This window comes from Zonotrichia leucophrys, chromosome 12 (genome assembly GCF_028769735.1).
Source record: "Zonotrichia leucophrys gambelii isolate GWCS_2022_RI chromosome 12, RI_Zleu_2.0, whole genome shotgun sequence".
NCBI classification, from domain to species: domain Eukaryota; kingdom Metazoa; phylum Chordata; class Aves; order Passeriformes; family Passerellidae; genus Zonotrichia; species Zonotrichia leucophrys.
In genome coordinates, this window is record NC_088182.1 from 4,612,798 (window position 1) to 4,626,994 (window position 14,197).

At 43.9% G+C, this 14,197-nt stretch overlaps 1 protein-coding gene across 2 annotated transcripts in view; it reads left to right on the top strand.

The window, feature by feature from the left end:
* Positions 1-8,733: 8,733 nt before the first annotated feature.
* FRMD4B (FERM domain containing 4B) overlaps positions 8,734-14,197 on the top strand; it is a 132,410-nt gene continuing 126,946 nt past the window's right edge. For both annotated transcript variants that reach the window (XM_064724094.1, XM_064724090.1), the window contains exon 1: positions 8,734-8,950. Coding sequence is in view for 1 of the 2 variants with exons in the window: in XM_064724090.1 (XP_064580160.1) it covers positions 8,933-8,950 (18 nt within the window). In the remaining variant the exon portion in view is untranslated. The remainder of the gene's footprint in view (positions 8,951-14,197) is intronic.

A 14,197-nucleotide genomic window follows, 5' to 3' on the forward strand; every position in this document is an offset into this window, starting at 1 on the left:
TCCTCTCCTCTCCTCTCCTCTCCTCTCCTCTCCTCTCCTCTCCTCTCCTCTCCTCTAAGAAAGGAGAATAATGAATACATGAAATAAAAAGCCCCTTTATTTCATCACAAATAACTATTTATTTATTTCATTAAAATGTTAATAAATATTTTAAAATAAATAAGATTCATAAATAAATAATTATTTATTTTATTCCAAATAACTATTTCCCACAACTGATTACATTCGTTTTGACCCTTACATAAAATAAAAAGGGCTTCTAACCTTCAGTTTGCTTAAAAGAAAGAGGCAAGCAAGAAAAAAAAGTTTAAGAAGACAGCAAAATTGATATTTTGACTATGATGAAATCAGGATTTGAGAAAATATCCCTGAAGAGTGCTGGGAGAAAGGCATGGTATAATTTTGATCAAAAGGAAAAAGGATTCTGGAGTCCAGGACCATTTACAACTTAGTGTTGGAACTCAGACATGTTTTTAATGACACCTTTTTCAAAGCAGCCCATTGATTTATGATTTTGAATAAGCTAAGAGCTAAAACCTGAATTTCAGGTAAGATTTTACAGTCTTAAATCAGCAAAAGCAATAAAGCAGTGACCAGAGCATTCTCCCTGCTCTGATTACCTGCTCTGAGACATATCTGTAGCACTTAACTGGCCTGCAGTGATGCCTTCAGAATTAATGTGTGGAGAGGATTTGAAGGATTATTTGGAGTTCAGTGTTATGTACAAACTGAGGCCAGGAAATGCAGATAAATCATAGAGAAAACAATGAGGTTCCTTCAGGAGTGTTTCTATCACTCATTCTTTGATTTAATTATTTGCCTGATTCCAGAACACAACCCAGAAACCACTTCTGATGTGAGCTGTTCCCTAAGCAGCAGGAATTGGGCACGATTTTGATGTATTGATTAAACTGCCACTGAATGATTGGAGATGAAGATTGAATACACTGAAGGTAATCAGATATGATGGCAGCTGAGCCCTTCCATGGATTAGAAAGGACAGCTTTTTCTGCCACACTGCTCCCGTTTATCAGAACACCAATAATGTTTATTACTTTAAGAGTTACAGCTGGCTGCTTAGATTTAGACAAAACTGAGGCTGCATGGGCTCAGCAAACCCTTTTGCTCTGAGACATTTAAAGCTGCTGGGCAAGGCAAAGTGTGTGAAAACTGCATAGAAAGAAAATCAGCTACTGAGATAACTCTGAAATGCAGACACCAGGGCAGAGACAGCAGGTCCTTCCTGGACCAGATAATCCCAAACTGGGGTACCTGTCCTTCAGACTGACCTGCCAGTCCTTCAGACTCATCTGCCACCTCTGCACCCATGCACAGGGAGCATCTTCACAGCATTGGACAGAGAAGTCCCAGCTGCCTCAAAACTTGTATTTCCAAGGGCCAGAGAGAGATGGAGCCCTATAGAGGGCCAGAGAGGGATGGAGGTTTGTGTCTCTAAAGCATCTGACATTTAAAATTCACAGAAAGAGTCATGAGCTGCAAGCAAAGCTCATTTTTTTTTCCTGAAAATGTGAGGGGAGTTATCTGAAAATATTCTGGGTTTAAATTTCCTGTGCTCTTTTTCCTCCTCCTGTGAAGTCTTCCTGACAGCCTTCCCTCTCTGATTTCAGCAGATCCCCACAACCCCAGTTCTGAGCACTCCTTCAAGTAATTACACAGCTCCTCTCTCAATAATGTAATCTCCGTTAATAATTTATGAAATATGTTTGAGTCATCAGACCAAAGAGGTCATACAAAGATAGTGACTGTGAAATGGAAAATGTGTTGCTCAGTTGCTTAATGAATTGCAGATGCATGCTCATAACTTGGAAAAACTCAAGCACATCACATTTTGGGGGACGATAAAGCCTTGAAGTGGATTATGGATTTATGACCACAAGCAAAGCTACAGCATAAAAAAAATATTGTCATTACCTAAATATGCAAATATTCCAAGTATTCTGTATGCAAGAGGAAATGTCTGCTCTTACAAGCTATTTGCAAACTAATGAAAATGAACTTTTCTGCATTATATGATCATGGAGCATGTAAAGAGCAATTTGTACTTCAATGGGGATTTCTGATTTCAGTGTCTGTTTTATCAGCCCTGCCAGGGCTCAGCAGCCCTGTGTGATTTGCAGAGTCCATATTTAGTCCCACCCTGAGCTGTGCTGCCCCTGGCAAAGAGATAAATGAATATATGAAGATTTCTGGAGGAAGGCTGCATTTCCAGTCAGTCCCAAGGGAATTTTAAAGGTAGCATCCCTTTCCCTAGCTGAACTGTCTGCATTGATGGGCTGTCCCTATTTTGTAGCTGCTCTGCAGGGTACAGCTGTGGCTTTGAAGTCTGTCTGTCTGTCCCTGAGGATGCTGAGCACACACCTTGTGTGTCTCTGTGTCCAGCACAGCCAGCCAAGGACAGGGATGTGAACCAGGAGGGTCTCAGCTTGTTCAGCCCCAGCCACACACCCTTGTAGCCATGCCAGGTGATCAGGCAGCAAAGTGGCTTTATCACAGTCCTGTCCTGCTCTGGAGAGTGCAGGGAAAGGCCTGGGCCCCACGCTGGGATTTGAGGATGAGCAGCTCCATGGAGGGCTGAACCTGCTGGGTGCCCTCCCAGGGACAGAGCTTCCATCCCCTGGGATGAACAAAGCTTTAAGGACACAACTTCACATTATGGAGCATCAAAACTAAACATCATCTCTTTTACAGGGCTGTCATTTATTTAAATTCCTCACCAAAGCATCGCACTATCAAAGTCACACAGAAAGCCCCATCTGCTGAAGCACTTGGGTGTGTGGAAGGGACACAGCCACCAACAGGCTCAGGTGGTCACTGATAAACCATGCCTGACTTTTGGGGACAAATCACAGGTTTTCCTGTGTTACTCTTTGCCACGAGCAAAACCCACTCCCTGTTTGCACCAGTGAAGGAATTTCTGCCTCCTAAACCTGTGCAGGGACCTAACAGAGAAAACACAAGAAGGGCAGCACAGCTTTGTGCCATCTCCACCAGCTTTGGTGCCCACACAAACCACGCTGGCCTGTGCTGGTGATGAGCATCCTGGCAGGAGCAGAGTTTGGATCATTTGGGATGAGCATTGGCCACGCACCCACAGACCCCACTCTGAGCTCCTCAGAGCTCCCCAGGCAGCGCTGTCTGGCTCCCTGGCTGTTAATTACTCAGTCTACTGTTAATTAGCTGTCTGCAGCCAGTCTGTGACAGCCTGGGAGCCTCTCCCCATGGGCTTTGTTCCCCTGCTCCCCCTCCCCAGCTCCCAGCCAGAACATTTCATTTTAGTCACGGTGCCAGAGGCCAGGCCCCGCAGGACCTTTGAAATTAAACACTGTATGAAGTACAGTGTGGAGAAGAGGGAGGAGAAAGGGGCAATTTCAGCTCCTCAAGCATGCAAGTCGAGAGCTTTTGTGATGCCTCTCAAAGAATTTTTTTTTTCAACCAGCCACAAATCATGTCCTTGGCTGTCCAAGGGAACCTGTCTCTCTGATGGAAATTTCCACACTTGCCTTGCTTTCTTTCTTGCTCTTTATTGTGGCTTTGCTGCTTTCATGACATTATAAACAATTGAATTTTTACAGGAAGAAAGGGGGATTTTTGGTGCAGAAAAAGAAATTCATCCCTGATTTGCTAAGTTTAGAAACACAACATCCAGAGTAAATTCTCCTCTTGATATTTGCAGTTACTGGGAAGCAAAAGTTCTTCATTCAAAGACTTTGTGATTGAACACTCATCACATGCTTTTCAGCAAAAGAGGTTCATCACAGGACACATTTCCTAGAGGCATTAAGTCTGAATTATATTTCTTTTGTTAGGATGTTAAACAAAAATAAGTGGTTTGGAATTTCAGCTAACAGCTGTGAAATAGTCTGGGAAAAAAAAATTACCTAGGAATAATTTATTCATCCCTTTCCACCTGCAAATTGCCTGACAACAGGTTGAGTTCTTACCCAAATGTTATAGTGATTTTTAAAACATTACAAAATTATTTTCACAAATGTTTCTTGCTTGGTGATTTCCTGGTGACCCAGTCACTGTAGACATTTGACATTTGAAATTCAAATTCCAAGCCCTTCTGAGGGGATTCACAGATGGCAGGAGCAGAGCATGGCTGAGCACACCTCGGGTTCCTGCTGCAGTGGTCCTGATGGAACCCAAACCATTCCAAAGGAATCCAGCTGATGCTGCAGGCGTGTGCACTGCTGTCCCTCCCCAAATTAGGCACTTCTGGTCCTAAATTATTCTATTTTCTATTACTTTTGTTCCTATGAGGCCTCAATGAACTCTTTTTACAACAACTTTTGCCCTCTCCCAGATTTTCCATCACTGCCTCTTAAAGCAAAGCAGCTCCACAGTGATTCCTGTGCTCTCCACACCCCAGAGCTCCTTGTCCCCTGTCACTGAATGTCTCTGCCTCTCCATGTGTGTAGGCTGGAGTGTTTAGGTGTGTGTGCAGGCTGTGTGAGGTTCAGAACCTCACTGACCCAAATGTGTGGTGTTTGGAGGGCTGGGAATTGCAGGGGCAACCCCTGCCCCATGAGAAATGAGGATTTTGGGGCTCCTTGGGATGAGAAGCAACAGCATACCCCAACATGCTGCTTCCCTTTGCAGTGTAGGCGCAGAAGATCTTTTAACCAGCTCCTAAATCACCACTTTTGGGGCAGCCCAAAGGCTCCTGATGCACCCTGAGGTGCTGCGTGGGGGTACCAGCTGTGGGTTTCTCTGGGTCTGGATTGAAGGCACTTGAGGCAGCAGTTCATGTTCAGATTCAAGTGTTTATTATTTCTTATCAATAAAACAGCCTTACAACCATGAGTTCAGCAGCTTTTCATTAGAAGACACAAAATGGCCAACAATCTCTTGGTACAAGGTCTCCTAAGACTAAACTATCCAGTTAAGAACTGACACCTGGGTTATTTCCCCTTTTAACCCAATAACTGATCCCAAAGAGCTGCAATGGGGACTTTTCTGCCCAATTACAAAATGCCACCCAAACCCATGGAGAGGAAGGAAGAAGAAGCATGAAGAAGAAACCCAGGATGACACCCTGTGCCCTCCATCTTGCTCCCATCCACAACACACTAAAAACCCCAGAACCTCAATTTCTCACCAAGTGACACACCTGCACTGCTCTCTATAATCTATTTCACACTTTTATGGATTCCAGTCTATCTTGAAGTCTGGGAGACTTTATCCATGAATGAGGGTCAGAGTCAGTGCTGCCCTGGGGGTCAGGGCACCCCAGAGCAGACACAGAAATATTCTCAATGCTCTGGGTTTCCACAGTGCTGTGTTAGCAGCCACAGCCTCCCAGGAGCTGGTTTACAAGCATGGGGGACCTTGGGGGGCTGCAGAGGTGACCTGGCAGTGAATCAGAGACATTCCCTGGTGACAAACGTGAGGATGTAAAACACCTTTACTGTCTGCAGAGCCAAGAGAGAGGGGAGAGCAGGGACTCATATCTCTGCAGCTGTGTGCTGAATGAATTACAGGAGAGACTGAGGGAATAACACTGGAATTAAAAGGCTTTAAGATAAGATGGAAAGTGGCAGCTGAGCCAGGAAGGCAGGATGGAAGGAGAAGGGTGTTTACATCAGCCAGCAAAGCTTGGGGGATGCTGAGAGCAGGAGGGCTCCTCAATGCCATGGAAAACTGCTCTGTGGAGGAAAGATAGCAGCACAGCAGAGGCCATGCTGGGGATTCCTGCAGGAATGCTTTCCAGGGAGGTGGGGGAGAAACACAGAGATGTTTCTCCACTATAAGGTAACCTAACTCCAATGTTTTTAATGGAATTCTACCATAAGATTCAGCCTGCTGCCACTGGGCTGCTGTCAGTGCTGGTGCAGGAGGAGGGAGATGCTGCAGCTCAGTGCCCAGCACAGGCAGGGGCATCAGCAGCTTTGGTCTGGCTCAAACTTTGGAAGGTATGGAAATACCAACCTGCTTCAATCTAGTAATTCATAGAATTATTAGCACAGCTGGATTATTAGCAGCACCTGGCAGTTCCCTCATCAGGCATTGAGGGTGCCTGGCCTGCCTGACATCCGCCCCAGAGACGATTTAAATAAATTAATGGATTGAGCTGGATTGGGCTGATCCCTTTATATTGGCATTGTGGGCCATCAGCTGTCAACAACGGAAAATCTTAACCACGTATTTAAGGTGCTTTGATTTTGTGGGTAGAGCTGTCAACAGCGCTAAGAAAACACCTTCTGTCACAAAATTAGAAAATTGTGCCCCAGGAAACAAAAATGCTCAAAGGCCATAACAACCATTCCAACCTCTCAAATAAAGAAGTGCTAAGGCCAAACTGGAGAGGTTGGAATGATTGTTTGGGTTTAGCACTTATTTATTTCAGGAGTGAGGGGAGAGGGGAGAAGTTAGAGGGCAAAACTAATGAGAAAAGGGCATTGCATGGGTTAATCTTGCATGGAGGGCCAAGGGGATGGTAGAGGAGATGCCCAGTCCTGGCAGGAATTGAGAGTGGGCACCCCTGGGACCAGGGGTTAAGGCAGGAGGGGGTGCAGGGACCTGCCCTGACATCTGAACACAAATGAAAAATCACCTCTTGCAGAGCTGCTTGGCAAGGGGCTGGGGAAGCTCAGCTGTGCGAGCCAATTTGAGCTCAATCAGTCTGTAAGAAATGGAGAGATAAATCAACACAACAAAGCACGGCGCAGAAAACCTGGGGGCTCCTGGGGCATTGGATCATTTGGCATTCTGGGCTCTGCTGGCACCCCTGGAGCCACTGAGGGTGTGCTGTACAAGCAGCTGTGGGGAGTGGCTCCCAGGAATGGGAAATGCTGAATGACCAGATGAATATATCCCACATTAAACCTTTCTATGTTGCCTGAAATGAGGCGAATTTCTCCTGCATGGAATTATTTACAGCACTGCTGTGCCATTTGACAGCATTGTTTCCACTCTGCTGGTCCCTGTCAGAACGCCCCAGGAGCATCTGGAACATAAAAACAAGGAGCACCCTCATCTCCCAGCAAACACAGACAGAGCTGGCCTGTGGTAGGACAGGAAATTAAAAAATTCACTTTGTCATCTTCCAAGTGTGGCACGACCTCTGCATCATGGGAAGAAATCTACCCCATAAGGTTAAATCACTGCTTATCTACTTAATGTCAATCAGACATTAAGCAGATTGACCGGGAGAGTCGATTTATTTATTTTTAAATGAGAACCCAAACAACTTAATACTCCTTCTTGACTTAATCTGCTGGCGGGCTGGGTATCCAATTTATTGTGTTTGTTTGTTTGTTTATGCCCCTCTTGGCCTGCTGGTTCCTGTGGGAGTGGATGTTCTGTAACTGGGCAATGGATGAATCCCACCCAGAGATTACCCTTGCTCTGCAGCCCTCTGCATTGGCTGCCCTGATTTTAGCAGCAATTTTTAAACACAAGCTCCTGTGGATTATCCACTTGCTCTGGTGAATACAAATCAAGTTGCAGTTAAGATCAAGATACAACAATTTCCATATCTGGAGAGTGAATCATTATTAATGGGAAAGAAGTAGCCAAGTGGCACACAGGTGAAGAACACTGGATTTGGGAACCTTTTATAGAATGCAGGAAATGTAGATCTAAGATGCCATTCACTAAACACAACCCAAACTGTTCTAAAGCTTTCACATGAAATTATTGTTTTCTAAACTGTAACACTTTAAGTTCACCTAAGAATTAAAGCTGATGTAATACAACTGTAGCCCTGAAATGAAGGACAGTGAGTCACTATCTCATTTTTAGTCCTTTGATCCAGGTTTCTTCCACGATGGGGCAGATAAAGGAGGTTAAAGAGGAACCAGCAAAGAACTGATGACAATTTAATCACTGTGGTGATTACCAAGTGGTAATTAAAGGCTTGCTGCTGTGAGATCCTGTGTACCTTTTGTACCTTTGTACCTTCCCAGACAAATTTTATACTGGTAGTGGATAAAGTTTCCTGAATCTGTAGAGTGGGATTTACAAAATTTACAATTTACAGGTGTAGGAGCCCAGGTAACTCAAGTTTTAATGAGGCAAACACTTGTGGATAATTTCTGGATGCCCTGACACGTTGTGGTCTAATCACAGATTTTGTTTGTTTACACAGTATAAGGTGTACAGGTGTAAATGCAGACATAAAAATCCATCAAAACCACTCTTCTGTGCTAACTTGCACAAGCCAGAAAACAACACAAACTTCCCTCTGGCTTTAAGCACTATTCTCAATTGCAGGAAGGGAAGAAAAGAAGGCTGAGTGACTCAAGTGGCCTCACTCACTGCGCTGCCTCCCAGCTCTGAGAAGCACTTGCAGTGCCCTCAAGTCAGAGGTGAAGAATCAGAGCTGGCTTTAAGGGTTTTGCCTGATGCAGTCTCCTGTTCCCCTGCCCTTTCCATACACAGACACCTTCTATTGTCTAAATCCTCCCTGCCAAGCACTGTTCTGACCTCTCCTGTCAACCTGCTGGACCTGGGCATGCCTACACTATCATGAAGTGGAGATGAATATGTGCAGAAAGCGCAGACTTTATTCCTGCTGTGGAACAGGCTTTAAAATCCCTGTAGAAAATCATACAGAACTGCTTTAAAGGGTCTCTGGCAGGGCTCTGATGAGCCTTAACCTCCCAGAGCAGCCCCACCCAGGGTTCCACCCATTCCCATGGGCCAGGAGCCCATTTAAGCCCAGCCTGGAGTGGTCAGGCTTTTTCCTCAGTCATGCTGGAAGAACAAAGCTGTGCCTGGATTCTGCCACAGGGAATCAGCTCCCTGTTTGGCCATGGCTCCAAATCCTCTGTGAATTGGCTGCCTGAGCTCTGGCTGTGGCCCTGCCTTGCTCTGGTACCCAAGGGCAGAGCCCTGGCTGCTCCTGCTCCTGTGCTGTGATGCTCTGCACCATCCTTAGGGACCTGCTGGCCCTCTCTGCTCCCTGATGTTCTCTCTGCCAAAGGTAAGACCACCTGTTCCATGTTCTTCCATAGCAAACACTTTCCTAATTTATTCTTTTTGCCTCTGTAGAGCGTTTTTACCATCATTGCAATGCAGAAATGAAATTTTGACTGTGTCTTACTGATGCAGTGTTAGCAGACATCAAGGAGCTCAGCTTCTTTGGCAAGCTTTGGTTTTTGAGGTTGTGTGGGTTTTGTGGGTAAGATTTGGTTCAGAGGATAAATATGGTGCTGAAGTGGCATATGGGAGCTTTACCATGGTTTTTTGGGGTTATAGGAGCTTTACCATAGTAATTTTTACTGGGGTTTTTTGGGAGTTATAGGAGCTTTACCATAGTCATTTTTACTGGGGTTTTTTTGGGAGTTATGGGAGCTTTACCATAGTAATTTTTACTGTTTTTCTTGGGGAGTTATGGGAGCTTTTTCATAGTCATTTTTACTGTTTTTTGGGGGAGTTATGGGAGCTTTACCATAGTCATTTTTACTGGGGTTTTTTGGGAGTTACGGGAGTTTTGCCATAGTCATTTTTAATGGGTTTTTTTTGTTTGCTTGTTTGTTTATGGGAGCTTTACCATAGTCATTTTTACTGGGGTTTTTTGGGAGTTATGGGAGCTTTACCATTCTCATTTTTACTGCTTTGGTGTTTTGTGTTTTTTTGGTTTTTTTTTTGTTTAAGAGAGCTTTACCATAGTCATTTTTACTGTTTTTTTACATTTAATATATGGCTTTGTCTTCATGGAGCTACATGACATAGAATCCCAGCTGAGCTGCATGATGGCCACGTCTGTGGGCTCTGTCCCTTGGTATGTGGAGAGGCTGAGACTGTGTGTGAGTGTAATTGTGTAGTTCACTCATTCACCAGGAGTCATTTCAGAGTGGCCCTGAAGAGCACTCTGGAGGCTGGGAGGGCTGATGGAAGGTCAGCAAGTTCATTTTCAATGGGTCACAGTCTGGGCTGCGTTGCATTTCTGAAGAGACAGAGCAAATCTCATGGGCTCAATGTCATTATTTCTCCTTGACACCACCATAACAAAACCCTTTGGAGCAGTTTCAGCTCTTATGATCAAATAAACAGGATCCAACAAGCAGGATTCTGTTTGTCAGAATTATGTCCATTGACCTCTGGTAATATTTTTAGCTGGTTAAATGCCTCTAGTGTTACGCTGTTTTCCATGTTAATGTGTCTTCCTAGACTGGCTGGTGGAAAGGCAAAACAAAAGCCCTCACATAAACCCTCCATGTAGGCATCAAGATGTGTCTGACACCCAGCAGAGTCCCTGTGCTTCTGGTTTTTTATTTTATTTTATGGCTGGCAAATGTGCCTGGAGATACAAGTTCAAATGTCCCTTCTGTAGAAGCCTTAAGCTCTGTCTCTGATATATGAAAGCCAAAATAAGGGTAAAACAATTCTTTTCTTGAAGCATCAGGAAAAAAACCTGACAGCCCTTCCCTGGTGATCAAACAAAATCACAGGACAATAAAGTGGTGGAGAACATTTAAAAATATTCTGTAGGAAGAGAAGTTAAGAGGTGAAGTGCTGAGGGCATAAAGAGCGTTTTGGAAGCATCCTTTCTGCCCTGCATCCCAGAACCTTATTTATAAAAATAAGGGAAGCTGCTAATACTAATGTATAATGTTAGTAATGTGCTTCTGGATCTCCTGAGGAGAAAATGAGTAGTGCTTTTTTTTTTTTTTTAAATACATGGTGATGTCTCTACATCCCCTTGGAACTAGAAGGCCAGATTTTAAACTGTTTGGATAGGGAACAAATTGGGGAATTGTTTTTTAAGTGTATATTTTAAAAAACTAATGAATACTTCAAATTATTCTGAATGCACATGTTTATCAGGAATATCAGTGTAAAATCTTTATACCATTTGGAAATAAGTACACAGAGCTGCAGAGGAATGCTCAGCAGCAGAATCTCAGGAACTGCTGGATGGGAGTGCAGGGTGGCTGGACTGAAGGGCTGTAAGGAGCCACTTTGTGTTTCTTTCCCTTTGGTAACCTGCCTTTAATTCTATGGAAACTGGAATAGGATTGCTCAATAATGAAGTGGGAGAAATGCAAGAAAAGCCCAGCAGATTGTGCTGTCAGCCATCAGAATAAGCAACATTTCTGTCAGAACAGTTTTAGGGATAACAGGAGCAGCATCCATGCCTCCAATGAGGGTATTACTGCTGAACATAAAGGGCTCTGAGAGCATGTGTAGGACCTGGCTGTGTTTCTTGTCTTTTTCTCCTGCTGAACTGCCTGTTGTTGAGGAACACTGGAGAAATCAGGAGCCTAGAAATCTAAACTTTGGAAAAATCTTTGTCTCCTTCTGCAGAGCTTATCTGCAGTGTCTGAGCTCAGCTATTCTCAATTCTGTGTGTAGGAGACAGGATCTCATTTGCAATACAAACAGAAAAAATGGGGAGATGGAACAGGTTATGGAGAGCTCAAAGAATGGAGGTGCAGGGTGGTGGCATGGGTAAAGCTCAGGCTCACTCAGCTAATTTTCATTGAATCATAGAAAAGTTTGGTTGGAAGGGAGCTGAAAAATTCACTCATTCCACCCTCTATTCCACCTTTTTCTAGACCAGGATGCTCAGAGCTCCATCCAGCCTGGTCTTCACCTTTTAGGTCCTTAATTTTAGGTCCTTAAAGTTGGGTGAAGGCCAGAAAAGACCATCACAAGTCTCTCTCTGTAACATGGGAGACAAAAACTGGCAGTGGGACCTCGGGTGTGTCAACCTTGCAGGAGAGAGCAAATTACCAGGACTAATGGTGTTTACAGTCATTACCAATTCTAATTGCCTTTATAGGATTTGAGAGGAATATCTGTGAACAGAGCCACATTTAAATGAAAAATAAAGCTTGTGCAGCAATATTTAAGAGGTTTACTGTTGGACATAATTAGCAACCCTATTTTTTCCCATGTTTAAGTAATGTATTTATGTAGTTTAATACCTTAGAATGACATCAATGCATGTAAGTTTAAGGCAGAGGATAACTCAAAAATTAATTTAATATATTGAATTTATAATAATTTAATATATGTGAGTTTGATCAAGGAGTGTTTAAAGCACCAAAAGGAAGCAATCAGGAAAATGTGGTTAATTATTGTGGACAATACACAAAAACCTACACCTGAAAACAGAGCAGGATAATGGTGCAGACATAGAGGAAGACATTTGAGCTGTGCCAGGCTCTGTAAACCTGGCTGGTGCAAATATCAGGATTGCACTGGTGCCCCAGTGAAGGCTGAGATTAAGCATCTAACAAATGTGTTTGCTGAATTTGGACCTTGGACTTGAATCATGACATCTAAAGTTGGCTTTACAAAGAGCTTCTCAGGACTTGGAGTTTCTGGTGTATTTTTATAACACCACTTTGTGTGCTTTGGCAGTTAAGGTAAATGACATCATTTTTCTCTATCTTTCTGCATTTTATTTACCTCATTTCCTGTTCTAAAAATACACAAATTGGACTACTCAGTGATATGAATCTGAAAACAGAGAAAAGCCAGCAACCCCTTGTCTCCTACAGTGTTCACTTAAACCACATCACACCCCACAAACAGATTCTGCTTGCAGAAGGTCTTGATGAGGAACAGACCCAAAGATATTTTGGAGAGGCAGAGGAAATCCCCTCCCATCCTTCCTGCTTTCCTTTAATCTCCTTTTGTTCTGGAGGGAGGTTTTGCTCAGGAGTGACCGGGCTGCCATCCTCACTGAGCTCTGTGCAGCCACTGAAGCTCTGGGGGCAGACAAATGGGAAAGTGAAATGTGTAAAACTGAGACTTCACTGACCAGCTCAGCAGAACCTGTTCTGAAAGGCAGGGAGGGAAAAACCTCACAATTGGAAAAATGTCTTAGATTAGAGCATGCAAATTTTTATTAAGGCTTGAGCAGCTTTTAGGATTGTCACATTCTGGTTTAGATTTGTAATACAGCAGGTGCGTTGTGGCACTCCTGGAGCTCCTGTGAGGTGCCAGTGGGAATTTGGAGCTGACCACAGTCTACCTTGAGTTGTTCCTAACATGTTTTGTGTCCAAACTGTAAAGGTTTTTGAATGTATTTAAAATGCCACCACTTGAATCCCATATCCCATCCAAGCTGTTTGCTCTCATCCTCTTCTGGAGGTTTCTGCTCCACCTCAGCACAGCTCCAGCATGTGAGTGCTCATCTTGGTGTTAGGATAAAATCAGCCAGCTTAGCTGAAATCAGCAATAAAAGCATTTGGAGCTAAGCAGGATGATTTTGTCTGTGAGTATATTCTGCTTTTTCAGTTGGGCTGCAAAGAGGGACCTCCAGTCATGGCAAGTGGTTTATTGCTGGAGTGATTATCATCTTTTTCCAGCTCCAGAGGAACCTGAAAGATGATTTTTGGTGTCAGCAAACAGCAGTTCTTCCTCCTAGATCCCCCAAAAACTGGGTACCTGGTGGCTGAATGTTGGCTGTGCAGAGGCCATGAAATACAGCAAGTTTGTGCCTCACCATTCCTCAAGTGATTCCTCATTTCAGGATCTGTGTAAGTCAGTGCCAGGCTACATAAACAGCCTGTCTTGACTTTTTTGTCTCCCAGAAGAACGCTGTGATGGGTTGGACTAGCTGTTCATTTAGCCTGGCATTGCACTGCTCATCCTAAATAATAAATGATACCCACTCTGGCAGTTTGTACAGATTAGCAGCAGTGCAGGGTCTCGGCAGAGAGGCAAAGTACCTTTTAAAACATTAATATTCCTTCCTTGCTGTGAAGGGATTGTGGAAAGAAGCATGGTCAGAGCTGGGTGTGCCTTTCACATAAGGAAGGTAGCATAAATTCAGCTTTTCCCAATCTGACTCATGCCCATACCCTTTAGAGATTTACCTAGGGAGTTGATAGTCAAAAAAAAATGTTTCAGGGCTAGGAATGCAGGGATTCTGTTTCACACTGCAAACCCTCAGGAAGCAGACACATACATGTGTTGACTAATTGTGCTGCACAGCATTCAGTCTCTGGAGTGTTGAACTCTGTAAATAGCTGTTGGACAAGGAAGGCAAAAGGACTTTGTTGTTGAGTCTTACTTTGAGTTCAGCTCCCCGTTACGGACCAGAAGTGGAATTTCTCACCAAACCTGAGGCATCTCTTGTGAGCTGTGGTCTGAGCTGGCTTGGTTGAGAGTAGAAGAAATTCTTTGTGCCTTGCTGTGACGCAAAACCCCATTTTCAGGTTTATCTCTCTCTGTCCTTCACGTCTCTGCTCTCTGCTCCTGAGGGCAAGAG